The sequence below is a fragment of the Gracilinanus agilis genome, chromosome 2, assembly GCF_016433145.1.
Source record: "Gracilinanus agilis isolate LMUSP501 chromosome 2, AgileGrace, whole genome shotgun sequence".
Classification (NCBI taxonomy): domain Eukaryota; kingdom Metazoa; phylum Chordata; class Mammalia; order Didelphimorphia; family Didelphidae; genus Gracilinanus; species Gracilinanus agilis.
In genome coordinates this window covers 625,051,786-625,074,124 of record NC_058131.1, presented here as the reverse complement: position 1 = coordinate 625,074,124, position 22,339 = coordinate 625,051,786, and the positions used below count along the sequence as shown (strand labels likewise).

Genomic DNA, 22,339 nt, shown 5'->3' with positions numbered 1-22,339 from the left:
AGAGAGATTGAGAGAGAAGAGAGAGAGTGAGAGAGAGAGAAGGAGAGAGAGGAGAGAGGGGAGAGGGAGAGATAGGGAGAGAGAGAGAAGGAGAGAGAGATTGAGAGAGAAGAGAGGAGGGGAGAGAGAAGGAGAGGGAGAGAGAGGGAGAGAATAAGGGTGAGAGAGAGAAGAAAAAAGAGAGAAGAGAGACAGACAGAGACAGAGAGAGACACACAGAGAGAGAAACTACATATTTGGAGCACTTAACATGTCCCATTATTCCCTCCTTCCTCTAAGGGGTAAGTGGTTGTCTTCATCTGACCCAATATGGCACACAGGGAATGAGGTGTCAGCATTTATGTAAAATGGCTGGTGTGGTTTCCATAATTCATGCATTGACAGAATGTCTATAAAGGAAAATTCTAGGGGAAAGGGTAGGGTCAAATACTCTGCCTGAAATATCCATTGGATTACATTTCAGATAATCATCTGCCAACTTGAAGTTTCCTCTTCATAAACACGTACCAAAATTCGAATAGAGCTGCATGATATAGCTCTCTTTTGGGAAGCAATGTAGCGTGCTGCGGAATCAAAATACCAAAATATGAATCTTGACTACTCCATTTATTTTCTATGTAGCCATGCTTGTACTACTGAACTTCTGAGCCTCATTTTCTTCATCTATAAAATTGGGAATGTTATGAATAGTAGTAATAAGGATGATCATGCCAGTAAATTATAAGCTCCTTGAGGGCAGAGAGTGTTTCATTTTTGGGCTTGTTATACCTCAATGCCTAGAATATAGTTGCTGGCACCTAGTAGGCATTTAAAATGCTTGTTGAATGGCACTGAATGGAATATTAATATTTATCCTATATTATCTCAAGAACATTTTCTTTCAGTGCTTTTTTTTTTTACAAGTGCTACGCTAGCATGGATTTTGATAATGGTCTTTCATCATCCATTCATTCTGTGAAGTTAGCATTAACAATTAAACTTCCCACATGTCTCAGCAGGACTATTCAGAAGAATATGAAGAGGCCAGGGGAAAAGGCAGTTTTCCTGCTATGATCACACCTGCTTATCTGAATGCGAAGAAAGCCAATGAACTAGCAAGTGATGTAAGTATGAAGTGTAGGAGTCCGAAGGGCAATGGAATCAGTGGAGAAATGGGTTTTTCCTGTCCATGCCCTTAGAGAAGCTTAGGTAAAATCAATGATGAAAATGAGAGGGAAGAGGAAGGCGCCTTAGCCCGAAGAGACTAAGGTTCTAATCTTGACTCTTCTATTAATTCTCTGAGTAATCTAAGACAGATCACTAGACTTTAGTAAGCCTTGATTTCCCCATCTATAAAATTAAAAAAAAGGATGAATTAAATGATCCTGAAGGCCCCTTTCAGGATGAGCAATCTCTAGTTCTCTGACACCAAAAAGTGACATAAGAACAACGGTCTTAGTTTTTGTTTTTAATTCAAGGATGATCTCCACTTTGAACTTGATTTGGGTTTTGGATATTATTGGTAGTTTTGCTCGTATAAACAGGACATGTATAAAACAGGATAATAGTGTTTCTAGTCCATTGGGTCTCCTGTGGATGTTGAACCACACACACGGCTTCCTATAAATGACTTCATATGAAGTGAAAGTCTATGTGGAAATTCAGCACTTTGAGTGAACATATGATCGGGTAAACACGTATTGGGCGTCTGATTGCACTGGTAGAACCTAGTCAGTAACCTGACTCTGCCTTATGGAGTCCTAGCCAGCTGGCATTCCTCGAAAGACAGGCTATAATTAAACTTTATACCATCCAATGCCCAATGAAACACTCAATATAAATCTCTAAATTCAAAAGGGGAATTGGAAACGCATCATCTCCATTTCTACCTCCCTTTTCTTCCTTTTGAGAGAATCTCTAGGATGTCAAATCTGATTAAAGTATTCAAGGGAAGGTGGCATTCCTTGTTTATATAATGATTGGCTATGTTACTCTTACTCTGCCTTTCTTCTGGTAAAGAGATGAGAAGTAAAATTCAAATTCCTCAGTTTTGCTATTCATTGATCCTCAGATGATTTTTACTTTTTAGGGGAGGGGGAGTAGTAGGAACCTTCCTTCTGTCTGTATGACAAATTGGTAGAGGTTGGCAGAATATAGATGGAAAATACAAATGAATCTCAAAGAGAAAAGAGAAGGATAAAATAGCCAATGGATAATTTAGAAGTGAACACATAACACGTAGCTTTGGGTCAGACTCGGTAGAAAAAAATTTTGTGCCATAAACTGATTATGGGGTAGTTTCAGATATGACCAATGAAAGTAGTGATCTCAAACCTCCTTTGTTCATTGCTTCTTTCAGATAAAATACAGGCAGGATTTCAATAAGATGAAAGGAGCTGCTCACTATCACTCACTTCCAGCCCAAGACAACTTGGTCCTAAAACGTGCTCAGAGTGTGAACAAGCTTGTCAGTGAGGTAAGAATGAGGAGGGCGTTTAAAAACCTGTGTTTATGGGCTTCTACCTAGGCTGCTAATAGATAACATTGGCAGGAAGCAAGGGGTTCTAATGACCAAATACTCTTGCAGATAAAAAATTATTATATGTACATTAGCAAAATTTTGAAAACAGAATTAAAAAATAAAATGACCCCAACACAGAACTCTTATGTTCTTGAGTACTTGATGATTCAGAAGGCACATGCAGAAGTATCTCAAGATTATAATTACAAATATCAATTACCATCATACTATATATGTGCAAAAATACCACATGGAACACTTATTGAAGTCTCTAGATGCCAGACATGCTAAATTTCCCCATAGCCAGTTGATTTTGTGTGCAAATGCTTTCAAAGACAAGGCATAAAGTTCCAAACTGATCTTCACTAAATCTCAGAGGTAGGAAAATGGTCTTATTCTCAGTTACTGCACAGATCCCCCAAAGTGTGAATAATATATCCTCAGAAGTGTTCCTATGTATTCAAATTTGGACTTTTTGAATTTATGTAAAACATGGTCATTTGGTTCCAGCCCAGTGGAAATATACAATATGAATTCAAATGATGCAACCACTTCAGAGGATTCTTTATTTACGATCCTTGGGATCTTCCTATATACACCTCTTATCTGAAGTGAGAAAAGGTGTTGAAATTATTCACAGTGCTGGCAAATATCAATTCCAGAAAAAAAAAATGGTGACTATCCTTAAGGCCCTTCCTCAACTCTATTCCTTTATAAGAAAGTATTTCATGAACTCGTAGACCTGGAAGGAACCTCAGAGAATGTGTAGTCCAAACCCTCAGAAAACTGAGGCTTTAAGAAGAGACATAAACTATCCAAAGTTATAGGGCAAGAATCCATTTCTGACACCTGATCTCATGTTAGGTCTTAATACTAGTCTACAAATACCTCTCACTAGATATTGTTAAATAGATAGCATCCAGAGGTTTAGAACACAGGAGAACTGCCTGGTAGAATTTAGGAGAAGATTTTTCCAAGATTTATGCTTTAAATTTTTTAAATTAAATTTATGCTTTAAATTCTTTTTTTTTTAACCCTTGTACTTCGGTGTATTGTCTCATAGGTGGAAGAGTGGCAAGGGTGGGCAATGGGGGTCAAGTGACTTGCCCAGGGTCACACAGCTGGGAAGTGGCTGAGGTCGGGTTTGAACCTAGAACCTCCTGTCTCTAGGCGTGACTCTCACTCCACTGAGCTACCCAGCTGCCCCTAAATTCTTAAAAAAAAAGATAAATCATAAGCAAGTTTTTTTTGTAGCATGTCATATGAAATGAAGCTACATTTCTATTTGTAAGAGAAGGGCACCAGGGAGTCTTTAAATTACTTTTGACCATGTGTTTATCTGTGGAGACTCAGCAGCTGAGACTCTATTAATGGTAATAGGACTTCAATTGGCCTCTCTAGTTATCCACAATGATTTGGGTTTGGTTTAATAGCTATCACGTAGCATTTCCCATCTTGCTATCTAGGGGATCTCAAGCAGTCATCAATGAGAAGGAACTCTCCCCATCGATTTGTGGTGTCATCAGTCATACTCCTTTGTAAAATAATTGCACACTTTTCATTATATTATTTGAACTAGATAAAAAATTTGGAGGGCTTGGTAACGAGTAGATAATTGGAACTATATTGATATGGAGAGTGCGTGAGAAAAGCATGCTCATTTTAAAATTCTTTGAGAATCCCTTAACTTTGGGGTTGAACATTTTCCAAGTAAGTTAGTCTCAATTCCTGTAGTAGACGCCAAGCTGGGTTTGGTTATGTTGGATCTCATGATACTTTGGTTTCCAAGGTGGAGTATAAGAAGGATCTGGAAAATAGTAAAGGTCATAGTATTAACTACTGTGAGACTCCTCAGTTCAGAAATGTCAGCAAGATCTCAAAATTCACCAGTGATGTAAGTTGGGGATGCCTTTATGTGTAGGTCTTGTTGCTCTTGTCTTGCTAGTTTTTTGGACTATAACATGCTTCTGTTAATGTGAATGTATATCTATGTTTCAGAGAAGCATGGCTCCTTAGACAGGAGCATCAGGGGCTTTTGAATGGGGTAGTCACTACTGACAAAATGGATTATGTATAATTAAATTAGAATGATAACTAGTTGTTTTGATGTTCAGATCTAATAACAATAAGCATGTCCTCAAATTAACTGTAGAAGGAGACCCTGAAACTACCCCTTGAGGTCAGGGAGAGATTCAATTTATACCTCTGCTGAGGAGGCTCTATTTGGGAAAGCAACAAAGCAATGCTGAATGGGGAAGGAACTCTCCTTGTGTGGGATTTTGGGGGAGAGTCACTATCTGATAATTCCGAGTTTAATTAATTATTCTTACTAACCTATGTGCAGCTAATGTAACAAAAATTACATGAAAATTAAATCAAAATGAATTCTTAAGTTTCCAATCTTTTAAAATTTTTTCTTAAAATTTGGTACTCTCTAAATTTCCATTCTCAATTGCAAATCACAGTTGTCTCACCTTAGTTTTGGTCTTGTGTACAATATATTCCTGACCCACGTGAAAGAATGTAATTAATGTATTTCAATTCTTTACATGATTTAAAAAATTACCTCAGTCAATCATTTTATGTTATCACCTTATTTCCCTTAATTATAGACTTTAAAGTTTGACATTACCTTAGAATTATCTTAATCCTTACTTTTGATAGAGGGCCATCTTTTTAAACCTCTTTCAGAGAAAGAGAACTCGCTGCCTCTCAATATGGCTTGTTCCACTAATCAATGGTGGTATTCATTAGAAAATTCTCATTTATGTTGAGCCAGAATCTTTCTTTTCTAACTTCCACTGGATCCAGTCTTCCTTTCCTCTCTTTCCACTAGTTCTAGTTTAGTCTTCTGCCCATTGATTGTATTAAAGCTAGTTTGGGAAATATTAAATGTATTAGGAAAATTTATTTTTTATTAAACTGGTCTGAAAAGCAAAAAGTATTACTATGAGCAGTCATCATCAATATTGTAAAGATTTCACAAATGCCTACTTATACTATGCAGAATGATTTGGAAAGATATAGTTCTTGCCCTCAAGGGAAATAGACTAATACCAATTATATGTGTGGGCCATGTTTATAGATACAGATAGATATCTATATAGATAGATCTGTCTCTTCGAATTTGGTTTGTGTGTGTGCATGTATGTGGATATCTCTACATAAGGATATGCACACATACATAATTTAATATGTATATATGTTTACATAGTATATATATTTTGTATATATACATATATAATATATATAAATGTATATGACTATACACAGATATATTTAGCCATGCTTTAAAAAATGTAAATACCAAGAAAAGAAGTGGCTTGTAATGCCCTGTTGAAGTACTTAGAACAAAAATTGCCAATAACAGGTTCAGTATAAATATTGGCTCAATTGATTGCCCACAATCTGATTTAAATATCATAGAGGGGGGCAGCTGGGTGGCTCAGTGCTTTGAGAGCCAGGCCTAAAGACAGGAGGTCTTAGATTCAAATCTGACCTCAGACACTGCCTAGCTGTGTGACCCTGGGCAAGTCACTTAACCCCCATTGCCTAGCCCTTACCACTCTTCTGCCTTGGAGCCAATACACAGTATTGACTCCAAGACGGAAGGTAAGGTTTTAAAAAAACAAACAAATAAATAAATATATGTCATAGGTTTTCAAGTTGAATGAAGAGAGTTGAAAACTTGCTATATTTTAAATGAGATTAAAAAAATCCAATTTTCTTGGCTTTAAAGAACCTATATTTTTTTCCTTCTATGCTTGCTTGGATGTACTCAACCAATGTTCTAGTGTTTAATTGAAATTTTTAGCTTAAAAATGTTTAACTAATTTTTAGTGCACTGGTAACAACTTGGAAGAGTAAAAACCTTTACAAAGATATTTCATTTCTCTTTTGATTTTGAGACCCAAAACTTGAGTATTGTTTTTCTTTTATTTATTAGACATTTATTAATATTTGTTTTTAATCTGTTTACATACTTTATGCCCCTACTTTCCCCTTCATCCCTCGCTCTCCCCCCACCCAGTATTATTTTTCTTGAACTCTTGGGTGCTCTTGTTTGATGAAGTTGAATTGTGAATACTTCTTTGCAGAATAAATACAAGGAAAATTACCAGACCCAACTGAAAGGCCACTATGAAGGGGTTGGCATGGACCGGCGTACTCTGCATGCCATGAAGGTCGCAAATTTGGCAAGCAATGTAAGTCTTGTTTTGGAGGTCAAAATGGCCAACACATAAAAACAGGTGATGTTTCATGAAAGGGGAGGAGAGAATTTTGACCAGTTTTCTTTTACATATTGCTTTTTTTCTATCAGATGATGGATTTTAAAACTGAACTATTTATAACACCAGAGCTTTAAAAGAAACTAGCCCCTAGAATTGAAATGTTACCAGTTTCCCAAAGGATTTTTATTACTTTACTTAACTTTCAGTTCATCAAAATAAGTAATATAGAAAGTATATTCTTACTGGTATCCAAAAAAATAAATTATTGCTGTAGTCTGCATGTGGTGCTAAGTAGGGGATAGTATAAGAAGATGGAGAGGAGAATAATCATAGGATCATATATATTTTAGCTACAAGGGATCATAGAGGTCATCTAACCCAATTCCCTCATTTTGTGGATGAGGAAATTGAGGTTCAGAAAAATTGTGATTCTCCCAAGGTCACACAGACAGTATATGTCAGAGGTGGGATTTTTAATCCAAATCTTCTGACTTCACGAGCAGGGCTCTTTCTGCTATATTAAATGTATTAAAGTCAGCTGGTATGGCATCAATTGAATAGAAAAAGGATCAACTAGTATTTTATTTTCAAAGCATGCATATAATTCACTTTTCTTGCTTGGTGATAAATTTGAACTCACTTTGGTATTGGTTTTTATTATGACATAGTCAAATAATTTGTGACTAGGGTTTCCCTCACTCTCCAAATTTGTTGCCTTTTTTTTTTTTGTATTTCAGATAGCCTATAAATCTGATTATAAACATGACAACATCGATTACAATTACCCAGCAACTCTTACTCCTTCCTATCAGACAACCATGAAGCTGATTCCATTAAAGGACGTAAGTTGACTTCCAAGATCCCCTTTTGGTTTTGTAGCTTAGTACTTTCCTAGTGGAAAGGGGAGGAAGCAACAAAATTGAATGTTTTAAGGCAGGTGATTAAAATAAGGAAATGTGAAATCAGAAAGTTGGTATCTGGCTGATGTTCTCACTGTCTTAACTGTGATTTTGCTCCAATGTCATATATTCTGTTTCTTTGTCTAGTCCTCATTTTAATATATTTGATAGACGCAGATGACTTTTTTTTTTTGGCTACAAAACTATTTAGGAAAAGTTGGGTACTTTTGGTGTGCCCCTTGTGGGACAGAATCTTGCAAAACCAGCAGATTTATTTAGACATATAAAAATGCAGAAGGGAGGTCTTCAAGTTTTGTATAGTCAGGCTGGAAAAATAGCAGGGCTTATTGCTATGTGGGTTTGGTTATAAACAGGAATCTCCGTCAGGTCAAACCCAACAAATGTATCTACTATGTACTGGGAACATCTGACATAATAGTAAACTATAACATGATTATTATTATAAATTTTTACAGAAGCAGATGGTGGCATAGTGGATAGAGAACTGGACATGGAGTTAGGTAGAATTAGGTGCAAGCTTTGCCTCGGCGATTTACTATCAGTGTGACCACAGGCAAGTCAACCCCTCTCAGCCTCAGTTTCCTTATTTGTAAAATGAAGAGGTTGGGACTGAAGGAAAAAATGTTAATCATAGCCAAAGAAGGAACTGTTGGAGTCTAATTGCATATCAAAGCACATCATCTTCTATGTTATTTCCTTTATAAGTTTTTTTATCACATGTGTGATATGTATCTTTATCATAGCTTGAGCAATATGGAAATATATATTGCATGAAAGTACTTGTATATTTACCTCCTTGAGGAGGAGGGGAAAGAAAGAGAGAATCTGAATTGTAAAATTTCAGAAAACGATAGTAAAAAAAAAAAAGAAAACAATTGTCAAAAATTGTTTCTACATGTAATTTTAAGAAAGTAAAAAAAAAAAAAGAAGAGATTGTATTTGGTGGCTTTTAAGGTCCTTTCTAGATCTAAATCCATGATCCTATTATTCTATGCCTGCCCTGCAATGCTAGTATTATAGAGTTTTGCTGAACAAAAATATGAAAAAACTGCCTTTATTATATTTCAGTTCTTTCAACCATAGTCAGAATTAGGGGTAGACAAGCTAGGCAGCTGCCATAGGTATAACACTTAGGGAGCACAACAAGAAATACTTTTTATTGTTATTTATTTTTTAAAATACATATATTTTAATGCCAGAAAATCTGGCTTTTTTATGACACAGTTATTTAGCTCCATGTGTATTATAGAATAGACTCAAATCTTAGACAGCAACAGACAAGGAACTCAATTTTCAAATGCACAGGGGTACAATTTTCAAACCTTTCCTAGAAAATGCTAACATCTTGTCCCTGCTCTGTTTCTTGTCCAGAATCATGAAGGCAGGCTAATGGAGCAGAAAATGGGAGTTAATAGAGGCACTTAGTTAAAGGGAATTCCATTTAGAAGGATTTTGTCAACATTAAATGTCATTAGAATTAGACTTCACTCTGCAGCAAAAAGCCCCTTCAGAACCTAGATTGAAGCAATATACATGCATTTCTGATGTCGCAAGGAGGTGATTAACTGTGCTGACTGTTAATTATGTCCTACAGTGAAAAATAATTGTGTTCTGTGCTGTATTTAATGCTTAGTTATCTAGCAGGCATATGCAGCTTAAAAATATATTTTTCATTACATTTAATCTTGCATAACTCAGAATCCTAATTCACTTCTTATGAGACAATCATTTCTGCTACTGAATTAATACATTAGGAAACTAGCATACTCTAATCTCATTAGTGGTTGACATTGAAATAACTTTTTTCCCCCACTTTTTCCTATAAGACCCCATATCCTAAACTCAGAGTCTGCAGAAACTTTACTCCTTGAATCATTACCCAAAAGGCTAAAAGTAATGCTATCATTCACTTACAAACATGGCGCAGGGCAATTACTTGGCCATTGTTAGACTGGCATACACTTTGAATTACTTCTAGAATTGGTATCACCATTCTATAAGTCGCTTTTAGAAATTCCTTTGCAAGTTGGTGGTCTAGAACATAGAACTCATTTTTCCTAGATGCCCAGACCAAGCCACAGTAGCCTATCAAAGCCATAATGCATGTGGGTTGTGGTATTAGCAGTGCTAGAAGCATAATCCATACCATGTAGAAGGGAGAGGGTGACAAGAAAGACCATTTTCCTTCTGTTTCTTGGTTCTAGGGACAGACCATTGCAATATTTCTAATGGGGAAAGTTTTATTTTGTTTTAAATAAAGTTTGGGCATTCTCCAAGATTTTCCTTTCTGCTCCCCTATTATACCTCTACTGGCTTCTCTCCCTACTTTCATGTTTTCCTAAGCTACCTCCTTTACCCCACTGGGCTGTCCATAACTTTGTCTTCATTTTCTTCAGACTTTAGCCAACTGAATCAACCTCAAATACAAGGCAGCAACAGTAGGAGTTGGTCAGTCCATCTAGTTGGCAGAACATAATACCTATCCTTGAAGACAGGTTCATACATTTATTCATAGACCCAAAAGAATACTGTGAAATGATTCTGGGATGATGCAGTGGATATGGGAGGAGGTGTTAGAAATGTCTCCAAATAGAGCAGTCAGTACTGCATTCCCCTATATAAAAATTCATGTCGGTTATGTGCCTTGATTGTGATTTTCTCTTTTTTCAATATGTAGCATTTCTTGGACACAGACTTTTTATATTTGACAGATTCTAGTCTGAATCATGTCTTCTATTTTCCAGGACTATCCTGTGCCTTATTTTAACAAGTCAATGAGTTCAGTTCTTGGCTAGGATTGCCATCCAATAGCTAAGTAAATGTTGCCCACACGAACTGACTTCTTTAATGTCTCCTTTTGTCCCAGGTCAACTATAGGCAAAGCATCGACAAGTTGAAATACAGCTCTGTGACAAATACTCCGCAGATTGTTCAAGCCAAGATCAACGCACAGCAACTCAGTCACGTAAGGGGGATTGCTGTTGACCACTAAGTTATTCCTGACTCTTGGCAGCCAATTGGGAACATTGTGATCGCCTTCATTTTATTTCTCTTTATCCCCTGGGCTTTTGGCCACTTTGAGACTCTCCCTTGATGATTATCCATGTGAACATGGAGAAACTGATGTCATATTGCTTTTCACAGACTCAAATAAGTCCCATTTTTAAAATAATACTTTAATGTTTGCAGAGTGCTTTATGTAACATTTTCTCATTTGATCATAACTGTAATTCTCTGAAGGAGATGCAGTTATTATCCCCATTTTACAGATGAAGAAACAGCTTCAGAAAGGCTAAGTAATTTACCCTGATTCACATGAGTAGGAAATGTCTGAGATGTGATTTATACCTGACTGATGCTGACTCCAAGCTCAGGGCTTTATCCTCTATGCTTCCATTAAAGGAATGACTGATTTTTTTCCTGTAAAATCAATCAAATAACTCAATCCATTCAAAATCTACTAGAAGCAGCTGGTGACCCACTGGATTGAGCTCTAGAAACTGGAATCAGGAAGATTTGAGTTCACATCTGGCCTCAGATATTTTATATAACCCTCTGCAAGTTGCTCAATCCTGTTTACCACAGTTTCCTCAATTGTAAAATGGGGGTAACAATAGCACCTACTTTGCAAGGTTGTTGTGCAGATCCAATGAGGTAATATTTGTAAAGGATTTAGAATAGTGTCTGGCACATAGTAAGTACTATGTAAATATTTGCTATTATTATTAAATGCTTAGTACTATACTTGGCACATAGTAGGTACTATATAAATGTTTACTTTGTGACTCATAAAGTAGTAGGTGCTACATAAATATTTGTATTATGTTAAAAGTGTCTCTCTTACAATCATCCTAAGAAGTAGGGGGATGTGTGTGTGTGAGAGAGATTATTTAAAGCATTTCAATAAAAAGAAATTGTTAATAAATAAACTAGCATTTTCATAGTACTTACTTTGTGCCAGGTATAATAATAATTAATAGTAATACTAAAGTAACCACATTTTATATTCATAAAATGCTTTGAGGCTTATTTGGCAAAGTCTTTTATTTTGAAGTCATTATCCCCTTTGAGTCTTACAACAGAATAGGTAATGCAGTATTTTCAAATGTACTTTTAAGGGGAAGAAACTGAGTCAGAGAGGAAGAGACATTGATTGCGTGGATAATAACAAATGTGACTCAAACCCAGATCTTTTGTTTCCAATTATAGTGTATTTTTTACTACCAGGCTGCTTCTGTCCTCCTGGAACTTTTGAGTAGAATTAGAGATATAATTAATAATAAGGATACTCTTCCATTTTCTTTTTTTTTTAATATATATATTTTTAAACCCTTAACTTCTGTGTATTAGTTCCTTGGTGAAAGAGTGGTAAGGGTAGGCAATGGGGGTCAAGTGACTTGCCCAGGGTCACACAGCTTACTCTTCCATTTTCTATGGTTCCTTTGATGCAGAACTGGGAACCCAGTTGGTCTAGGTTCATGTCTCAGTTCTGTCTGCCGTAGTCCAGTCTTACTCCCTGATCTCAGACAAATTATTTTTACTTCTCTGAGACTCAGTTTCTTCATCTGTAAACTGACCAAGGACATAAAGGTAACCAAGGTTTCATTCAGTCCTAACCTTCTCTATTTATTTTTTGGGGGGGAGGGATTTAGTTACTATCTGACATTTCTGATCTTCCCTTTTAAAAAAGAATCACCATTCACCAAATTATAGAGTCATTTTGGAATCGTTGTCCTCCTCATCTTCTTCCTCCTTTCTTGGGGGATTAATAATTTGATTCAAATTGGAGAATTCCAGTAGCTTTTTTCTTTTTGTTTAGGTTAAGGACACATAATTACATTTGATCTTCTTAGAAACCCTGCACTCACAACTTTTATTTGGGGACCCAACAGGTGAATTACCGGGCAGATTATGAGAAGAATAAGTTGAATTATACCCTGCCACAAGATGTACCTCAGTTAGTAAAAGCGAGAGCCAATGCTGAACTGTTTAGTGAGGTAAGCAAACAATGTGTCTAAATGGGAGCCGGTTCAATCAATTCAACAAATATGTGTTAAATTCATTTGTTATAGGCATAACTGGGTGAGGATCCAGTTCAGTTTAATAAATATTTATTAAATTCCTACCATATGCATATCACTTTACTAGATGTTTGGAATGCAAGGCACAAATGAAGTGCAAGGAACTTATTGCCATCTACTGGGAGAATATAATGTGTATGCAAATAAGTACAGTATAAAGAAAATTGGGGCATTAGAGAGACTTAGTGATTTGAGTTGGGGGGAATCACAGAGGACTTCATAGAGGAAGAGACATCTGAGAACAAAGATCAGGATTCTGAGATGTGGGCAGAAATGAAAAGGAGGTACATTCTAGGCATGTTGGATGACTTGTGAGAAGGTAGGATATAAAATGTCAAGTCTGGGGAACGGCCAGTGGTTGTTTGGCTGGAATGTTGAGTTTATGAAGGGTAAGTAAGTAAGGTTGGAAAGGTCCATGAGAGTCAGACTGTTGCAGGCCCCAATTGTCAGATTTGAGCTATTGGCATTTTAACCTGAGGCAAAGTTCTGGTGCAGGGAATGACACCTGACATAACAGATCTATGACTTAGGAAGATTATTTTGGCAGCTGGGAGGAGGATAAATTGAAAAGGACAGAGACTAGAAGAAACAAGAATAGTTGGGAGGTTCTTTCCAAATAAAAGTTGGGAGGGTTGGAATCAGGGTGATGGCTGTGTAAATGGAGAGTATGGGATGGTTGTGAGAGATTTTGAAGAGAAAGGATCAAGAAGACTTCTTAACTGACTAGAAATGGGGGTGAGGATGAAGGGAGTCAAAGATGACTCCAAAGTTATGAATGTGGGTGATTTGGAAGATGACGGTGTCCTTAACAAAAAGAGAGATGTAGGATGAAAGAAAAGGTGTTGGGGTGGAATTATAAGGGTGGGTAAGGGATGTATGGATGGCTATATTAATTTTTGTTTTGAACATATTGAATTTGTTTTGCCTATAGAACATCCAAGGTGAGATATCCAGTAAGGAGTTGACAATGAAAAATAGGAGTCCAGGAGGCAGATTAAGGAGAGGTAGAAATATCTGAGAGCTATCAGCACAGATATAATATTTGAATCCACAGGAGGTGATGAGATCTCTATGGTAGACAGCATGAAGAGCAGAAGACTTAAGGTAGAGTTCCAGGGCACCTCCACTTTGGTGAGATGAGATAGGCACAATAGAGAAGTCAAGCTGATTGAAGCTGTGTTGCAGGAGCCAAGAAAGGAGTGATTATGGTGAGAAAAAAGGGTCACGGCGTCAAAAGGGGCAGATAGAGGCGTAAGTGGGAGCTCTGTCTATGCTATGAGTATGACAAATCACTCCAGGACAAGCATGCCTTTAACTGAGGCATAAGGAAAACCATCAGGAAGAAGAATGGGGAGAAAATCACCATAGTCTGCAAAATGATAGTGTCCTACTTTAACTACTCCTTGGGAGCTAGGTACTAAAATGTCCCATGTGAGTATTGTTTCTAAATGGTTGAAGGACTGAAAATATTATCATTGTTCTCTAGATATGCCTTTCTCTAAATCAGGTGCCATGTGGGAAAGCTCTTAGTTCTGTCTCTGAGCTGCAGAGAGGTTAAGGAGAATGAGGACTGAGAATCAACTTATGTAGTTAAGAGATTGTTGGCAACCAAGTAAAGAGCAGTTTCAATTGAGTGAGTAGGTTGGAAACCAGAATGCAAGGTAGAGAGAGGGAGAGAAAGAGAGACAGAGACAAAGACAGAAAGAGACAGAGTCAGGAAGAGAAGACAAAGAGAGACAAAGAGAGTCAGACGAAGAGAGACAGATAGGGGCGGACAGAGAGACAGACCCAAAAAAAGAGAGAGACAGAGACAGACAGAGAAACAGAGAGAGACAGAGAGACAAAGGCAGAGATAGAGATAGAGACAGAGACAGAGACAGAGAGAGGCTATTATTAATGAGGCAAACTCCTGGAGGAGAAAGAGGAAAATGCCTAGATAGGGGATTACCTTGGGAAGGTGAAGGGCTACTGAAGTAAAGGATGGGTATAAAGAGGTTTAGTGTATGGAGTGAGAATGGTGAGGGAGCTGATGACAGATGTCCTCAATTTTCCTAGTCAAGTTGGAAGGGAGGATACAAGAGGAAGGGTTGGGCAGGCATAGGGGATCTTTGGGGAAAGAAGAGAAGGTTATTAACATCTACTAGGATAAAGAGTCAGTTAGGAAAGAATAAGATAATTGGGGTGAAGCACACAATGCCCCAGTGGGATCTGGTAACATGAATTTACACAACTCAGTAAGACTTCCATCACCTTCATTCAGCAGCAACAGAGTGTGAGTGGAGAAAGCCAACTGTAAGTAACAGAGGAATGTGAAGGGCTAGGGAGTTAAGGGCATCAGGGACAAGAAAGAGAATAAAGATTGGAGGACAATATGCAAGTAAATTTGATTATTAGAAGTTGATTATTGAGGGAGGAAAATTAGGCTAGAGCAGGGGTGATGGATTGGGAAAATAGGGAGGGATGGAGGAAGAAAGTGGAGGATGCAGTAAAGATGAAGAATAGGTTTAGGAGGACTGAGGCAGGGAGAGATATGGAAGGACAGGGGATGCTCACAGAGGAAAATTTCAGAATTCATAATAATGAAAGTGGCATAGTAGCAAGGGGTGCTGAGGTTTAAGGTATTGGCTTTAATATTATCTACTTTAGTTTGAAGTGTTTACAATCTGCTCCATTGGAGAGAGAAACTAGACCCAATGATATTATAGACCTTTTGAAGTATCAACATATTACTATCATTTCACCTGGATCTGCAAGTGTTCTTGAACTGTAATTTCATTGACTTAGAGAAATTCTGATATGTAAGCTCCTTTAATCTGTGCAGATCAGCATTTTCTTTGTAACTTAAAGTCTTAGAGAGACGACTTAATTGAGGTCACATAGATCTTCCTAACTCATAGATTCTGCATATATATTGTGAAGATTCTCATTCACATATTGTAAATAATGTTAAATTTAGTTGCTATTATTGGCATATTAATAATATTAAGTATGGTGACATTATTGGTACTCTTCATACATTATCAACGATATTAAATCTGGTGGCCTTTATTTGCATACCATAAATATCTTCAACATTTATATTATTGATGATATACATATGTCATCAATAACATTAAACTTAGCTATCTATATTATCAATATTAATATTATTACTATTCACATAGTATTCATGGTATTAAATCTCATCACCTTTGTTTACATATTATCAGTATTTCCAACATTCATGATTGGTTTTATTCACATACATCAATACTACTACTAAATTTAGTTGTCACTCTGTATTGTCACCTTTCTATAACATTCACATTATTACCATTCACATAGTATCCATGATATTAAATCTCATCACCTTTTTTTATATTTCCAACATTCATATGCTTGCTTATATTCACATATCATCAATAATACTAAATTTAGTTGTCCCTCTATATTATCACCATTCTATAATATTCTCATTATTACCCTTCACACAGTATCCATAATGTTAAATCTAGTCATCTTTATTCATATTATCGATATTTGCAACATTTGTACGATTAATTATATCCCTCTCTCATCAATAATACTAAATGTAATTGTCTTTTCACATTATCCATCTCCCTAATATTCACATTATTGATGATATCCACATTCTATTAATAATATTCAATTGAGTTATCTTTATTTAGGGGTATGGCTTCTGTTATCACAGACTTTTAATGTTAATAAAAATAATGACGATGGTGCAATAGTAAAAGTTCTAATTCCGGTGGTCCCTTTTTTTGTATCTTGGGGAGGATAGAAGCTTTCTTTTCTTTTCACTTTGACTTTAAGCAATCCTGCCAATAGCTACTCCTATTCACCTGGTGTTTCCTTTATCAGGTGAAGTACAAAGAAGGTTGGGAGAAGACAAAGGGCCGAGGGTTTGAGATGAAGCTGGATGCCATGTCTTTGTTGGCTGCCAAAGCCTCGGGGGAGCTTGCCAGCAACGTAGGTTTTACCTCATTAACTTGTAAATGCATAAAAAATTGTTCCGATGAGGTGTTGGTGGTCATATGGGGAAAATAATGATTGCCAGGTTGCATTTTAAAGTTGCAGAACTTCTAATACTTTCATCTTATTCTGGATTTGATAAACATGGAGAGATGCTTTAAAAAATATTTTTTTCCCCTGAAATCCTTCCCCTTGCACTTGTAACAGCCTGGCCTCTTCGGATGGCGGACTTCTCCCCCCATTCTCCCCACTCACAAGAGACTCTCTTCTTTCTCTCAAGATTAAGTACAAAGAAGACTATGAAAAAACAAAAGGCAGAGCTTTGGGAACCAAAGATTCAAGGCTTTTGCACTCCCTGCAGGTGGCCAAGATGAGCAGCGAGGTAAACTATTTCTTCTTGTTACTTATAAGGGGTTTTAGGGAAAACTTCTTCAGTGAGCATTCTTTGTCCCACTTTGAGGCCAGAAAGCAGCTAGAAATCGCTGCTTGAAGTCCCTTCCTTGACTGAATTGTGGGAGAAATTGGAGAGGTGCAACCTTTATTTATTAGACCTGACTTGTTGCTGTTATTTCAGAGTTGCTTAGGGATTGTTCTTGAGAGTGAGCAATAATTAATAAATAAAGTCTTGGAAGTTCAGCTATACAACAGAGTCAGTTTGGGAAGACTCTCATCTTACTTTAGGGAGGAAAGGGCAATGGAGTTGGAATCAGGAATGATCTGTGTTCAAATCCCATGCTTGAAACCTACTAGTTTTGTGATCGTGAGCACAGGACTTTTTCTGAATCCATTTCCCTTTCCAAAGCTCATAGAGTTGTTAAAGAGGATTAAATGAAATTCTGATTTTGTAAATGTAAAGGCACTATATAAATATCAGATATATCATAGTATTTTATAGTCACTTGACAAATATTGACCACCACTACCACTACTGCCTCTACCACAACAACTACTACTACTAGTATTTATTAATACAAATGTTATCTAATTTTATCATCACAACAACCCTGAGATGTAGGTGCTATTGCCATTCCCACTTTACAGATGAGGAAACCAAGGCAGAAAAAAAGTAACTTGTCAAGGGTCACACAATTAAATGTCTGAGATTGGATTTGAACTCCTGTTCTAATACTCTATCCACTGTACCACCCAGCTCTCTACTAAGCTCCTACTAGATACCAAGCGCCATGCTAGGCAATGATAATTCCTAGAAGGTGTCTAATTCCTTCAAATGAGCCTTACTTATTTCTCTGCTCACTCATTCTATTTCTGCAGCCATGTTTTATGTCAAAGACATTTGTGTGTGTGTGTGTTTTCCTAAGGTTGAATATAAGAAAGGGTTTGAAGAGAGCAAGACTCATTTCAACCTGCCAATGGATATGGTCAACATCCAGCATGCCAAGAAGGCACAGGCTCTAGCCAGTGACCTGGACTATAGGAAGAAGCTCCATGTCTATACGGTGCTCCCTGAGGACATCAAGACTAACTGGGCTAAAAAAGCCTACAAGCTTCAGAGTGAGGTGAGGTCTCCATCCTGGTCCCAGTTTTCCCCACACTCATCTCTGTGCACAATAACCTGTTAAGAAAACTCTAGTCTTTGCTTTCAGAATTAAAAAGATGTGAAGCTATAACAGCAAAGGGCCAGGAACTCAGAGGAGAATGTCTAAAAATCCACTTTGGGTCTTCTGTGAGACACACAAAAGATTGGGGGATAGGAGCTAGAATGGATCTGGACTGGAAAAAAGGGGGGAAAAGGAGGGCTTAAAGATATTGACCTTGATGGGGAGAATGAAATAGGATCTGGGGCAGAGAGAATGAGAGCTGTCACCTGGAGATAGTAGGAGGGTAAAGAGGAATTGGCAGGGGGAAGTTAGTGGGGGAAAGACTTTGGGAATTTAGTCACATAGCAAGGGGAGAGATCCTCTGTGAATAGATAATGTAAATGTTCACCTTTGATAGAGCTGCAGTGGATTGGCACATATTAAATATTTACTTGGCTAGATACAAAGTGAGACCAGTTGGTTTTGTTTTTTTAATTGCTTCAGTAGGACCCAATGTTTGTTTTTAATGAAAAGCATATATAATGTATAGGGATTTTTCAGTTTTCTGATGATTTTCCTCTATCTGGGTTTCCCTAATTACAACCTGGTGATTTTTCTCTTGCAGCTACAGTACAAGGCAGACCTAACATGGATGAAGGGAGTTGGGTGGATGACGGATGGAAGTCTCAATATAGAACAAGCCAAAAAAGCTGGAGAGTTGATAAGTGAGGTAACCAAAATGCAATTCCTTTGGTCTCTTGGACCATGTTCAGCCCTGGGAGACATTAAGAGAGACCTGCTGAAGTCCTTTTGCTTGTTGGTCTTGTTTAGTTGCTTTTCAGTTGTGTCCAACTCTGTGACGCTATTTGTTTGTTCGTTTTGCAAAGATACTGTAGTGGTTTACCATTTACTCCTCCATATCATTTGACAGAAGAGGAAATTGAGGCCAACGGGGTTAAGCGTTTCATAGCTAGTGTCAGGGGCAGATTTCAACTCAGGAAGATGAGTCTTCCTGATGTCAGTCTTGAAACTCTATCCAATGTGCCACCCAATGGCTCTGATGAAATCCCTACTCTCTTAATTTCCCTGAACTCTCTCCACTGGCTTTTATAGAGGATGCCTAAAAGTGGTAGTCAAGTCAAGTCGACCAGCATTTATTAAGCTTACTATGTGCCAAATACCATGCTTAGCAGTGGGACTACAAATACAAGTGGAAAGACAGTCTTTACTTACTTTAAAGGCACAAAAGGGAGAAAGCACAAATGAAAAAGTTAGGCGTTAAGAGGAGGAGAAATAAAGGCAAGGGATGTTAGAGAAAGTCAGCCTGGAGAGGAATGAAGGCATGGCTGACCTGGGCATCCTCCTTAAAATAGAAATTCTGGGAGGAACCAGCCAATCAAAAGAAGAGGCCAAAGAGGCAAAGGGTAGTTCCAAGATGCGAAATCCAGGGTGAAGAAGTTTCTATGGCATGGTAGAGAAGGGCCAGGATAATCGGGAGTACAGCCTGGAAAGGAGAAGAATCTGCACCTATAATAGATCCAACTGACTTTCACCCCTCGAATATACTTCGATTCTGTAGCTATATCCTATATAAAGTCAGTAGAAGTTTTATTTCTTCAACTCCTTTGAAATAAAAGCTGGCTTTGAATTCTAATTTCACTTAAAAGATCTGTATTATACAAGTCACTAAAATTCTTTGAAATTCCCACGAGATATGTTTCTTACCTTAACCATAAACTTCCATCTAACTTGAAGCAAGAGAAATGTAAACCTCCATAATACAAGAAGGGAGTAGAAGGCAATAAAAGATCTGAAGGGCATTGCATTTGGAAACTCATCAGGCTTCTGTCAGACTTTAGGAGACACTGAAATCTTGGAAGGGATTCACTTTCCTGGAACAGGACAGTTGAATACAGGCCTTCTCTAAGAGCTTGGGTTGGACGTTATTTCTTCTTATCTCCAACAAGGAGAGGTAGCAGAATGGGTAGAGTCATAAAGACCAAAGTCCAAGGTGTTGCCTCTGACACATACTGTGAGACTATGGGCAAGCCACATAACCTCTGAGTGCCCTAGGAAACTCTAGAACATTATAATTTACAGGTGAATTAAAAATCTGGATAAATGGGAAAAGTTCTATATTAAGAGTTCCCTATTCTGAAAAACTCCCATGATACTGACCATTCTCTTGGGACAGAGATAAGTTGAGCAATTTATGTACACAGAGGAGAGTGAGAGAAAGGGAAAAAAATCACCCACTTGTGCTCTTATAATATGAAACTTGCTGAAAACCACAAAGTGACAGTTAGATTCCCCACTTGGCTTAGGTACTTCTGACTCAGTCCTGCCCATAATCAGGGGGTTGAAATATTTTTAGGGGCAGTAAAAAGCAAATCTCAATCTTGGCCCTACCATTTCCTAATTGTTTCTGGACACTTTCTATGTCAGTTCCATTATTTTGAAGATGAACATAATGCAGGGTATCCAGTTAGATTTGGGGATTACCCTCCACCTAGTGTTAAACTATCCCCTTTCCCAATGGCAAATCCCAGCAAGGGGGAGACTCCTTCCCTTTGTGAGTCTCCTACAATATACAGGTAGTTGGCAGATAATATTTAAATTTATGGATCAATGAACACCTATTAAGCACCTACTATGTGCCAGACACTATGCTAAGCACCGAGTGCCACAATGTCCCTGTCCTATAACAAGTGGTGAGGAATGGCCTTTAAAGACTCAGCTAACTGAAATGGAAATATGTAAGCTCAACAATATCATTGTGTCATGGTATTTTCCTTTTCCTTTTTTTTTTTAAACAGAAAAGGTACAGGCAGAGAGCTGATGCTCTGAAGTTCACCAGTGTTACTGACAGTTCCCAGATGGAGCATGCCAAGAGAAGCCAGGAGCTGCAGAGTGACGTGTGTACTGAGTTATCCCTTGGAATAAGAGTGTTAGAGTTGGAGGAGCCTTAGGGATGAATCACATAGATTGAGAACTGGAAGGCTCCTTAAAGGTCATCAGATCCAATCTCCTCATTTTACAGATGAAGAAACTGAGGCCAGAGGAGATCAGATGACTTGTCAAGGCCCTCACAGTTTATACCTGTTTTTTTAAAATGTGATCTTAAACTTTCCTCTTCAAAACTAGCTTTCTTGGAACCCCTAATCCCTATCATCTTCATAAAACACACATGAGGATGGATTTGAGGACCAAACTGCAACTAGATTTTAGTTTTGGTGAAGCTGCATTGAGTCTTTCTTCTTTTCTTAGGTTTAACTATATCTATTCCCAGTCTACTTATATAGAGATCTTTAATTGTGCTTGGTGTATCTTTCTGTTTTTATGTGCTGTTTGACATTTTTATTAGTGAGTTGGAAAAAAAAACCATAGGAGACCACTAATCGAGTTTTCAAGTGATACAAAGTTGGTATGGATGACATTTAGTAGGGGGAAATTCAAAGTCTTACATGGGTTAAAAAAAGTCAACTTTACAAAGTGTTTTATAGAGTGGATATGATTAGGCAGCAGTTTGTTTAAAAAAAATCTGGGTGTCAGTGAACTACAGAACCAACAAATATAATATGGCAGCCCATAAAACAAATATGATCTGAAGCTAGATTAAGAGAGGCATAGTTCTCAGGCCTACAAGAACCATGATCTATATTCTGGATAGGCCACATTTTAAGTATATTGCATTCAGTTCAGGGCATTACATTTTAAGACTGATAAAATGAAGAATGTCCAGAAGGTGGGCTGCTTGGTTGGTGAAGGGTGTTAAGATCAAACCAGACTAGACAAGAATCTGTTGAAAGCATTGGTGGAAGATGGTGATGGTGAGGTGAAGAGTGTGCTATTGGCTTCGAGCATTTGAAGAGCTGTCAAATGGAAGCATGGTTAAACTTACTCTACTTAGTATTAGAATATAGAAACAAGAACAATGGGTAGAAGTTACAAAAAAAAAAGCAAATGTAGGCTTTGTGTAAGAAAAGAAAAGATTGCCTAACTTTGTGAGAGTGGAATGGGATGCTTTTCTCTTCTGTGAAAGTCTTTGAAGAAAGATAATCACTTGTTGGGTATATTATAGGGGAGCTTCCTAGAC

General features: G+C 37.5%; 1 protein-coding gene across 1 annotated transcript in view; it reads left to right on the top strand.

Moving 5' to 3' along the window:
* The window catches only part of LOC123238174 (nebulin related anchoring protein), an 88,875-nt gene that overhangs the window by 18,701 nt on the left and 47,835 nt on the right, over window positions 1-22,339 (top strand). Inside the window, exons 7-18 of the mRNA XM_044665594.1 lie at window positions 999-1,103; window positions 2,339-2,455; window positions 4,290-4,394; window positions 6,598-6,705; window positions 7,470-7,574; window positions 10,519-10,617; window positions 12,545-12,649; window positions 16,595-16,702; window positions 16,986-17,087; window positions 18,025-18,222; window positions 18,869-18,973; window positions 21,060-21,158. Of these exons, the coding sequence (XP_044521529.1) occupies window positions 999-1,103; window positions 2,339-2,455; window positions 4,290-4,394; window positions 6,598-6,705; window positions 7,470-7,574; window positions 10,519-10,617; window positions 12,545-12,649; window positions 16,595-16,702; window positions 16,986-17,087; window positions 18,025-18,222; window positions 18,869-18,973; window positions 21,060-21,158 (1,356 nt within the window). The remainder of the gene's footprint in view (window positions 1-998; window positions 1,104-2,338; window positions 2,456-4,289; window positions 4,395-6,597; window positions 6,706-7,469; window positions 7,575-10,518; window positions 10,618-12,544; window positions 12,650-16,594; window positions 16,703-16,985; window positions 17,088-18,024; window positions 18,223-18,868; window positions 18,974-21,059; window positions 21,159-22,339) is intronic.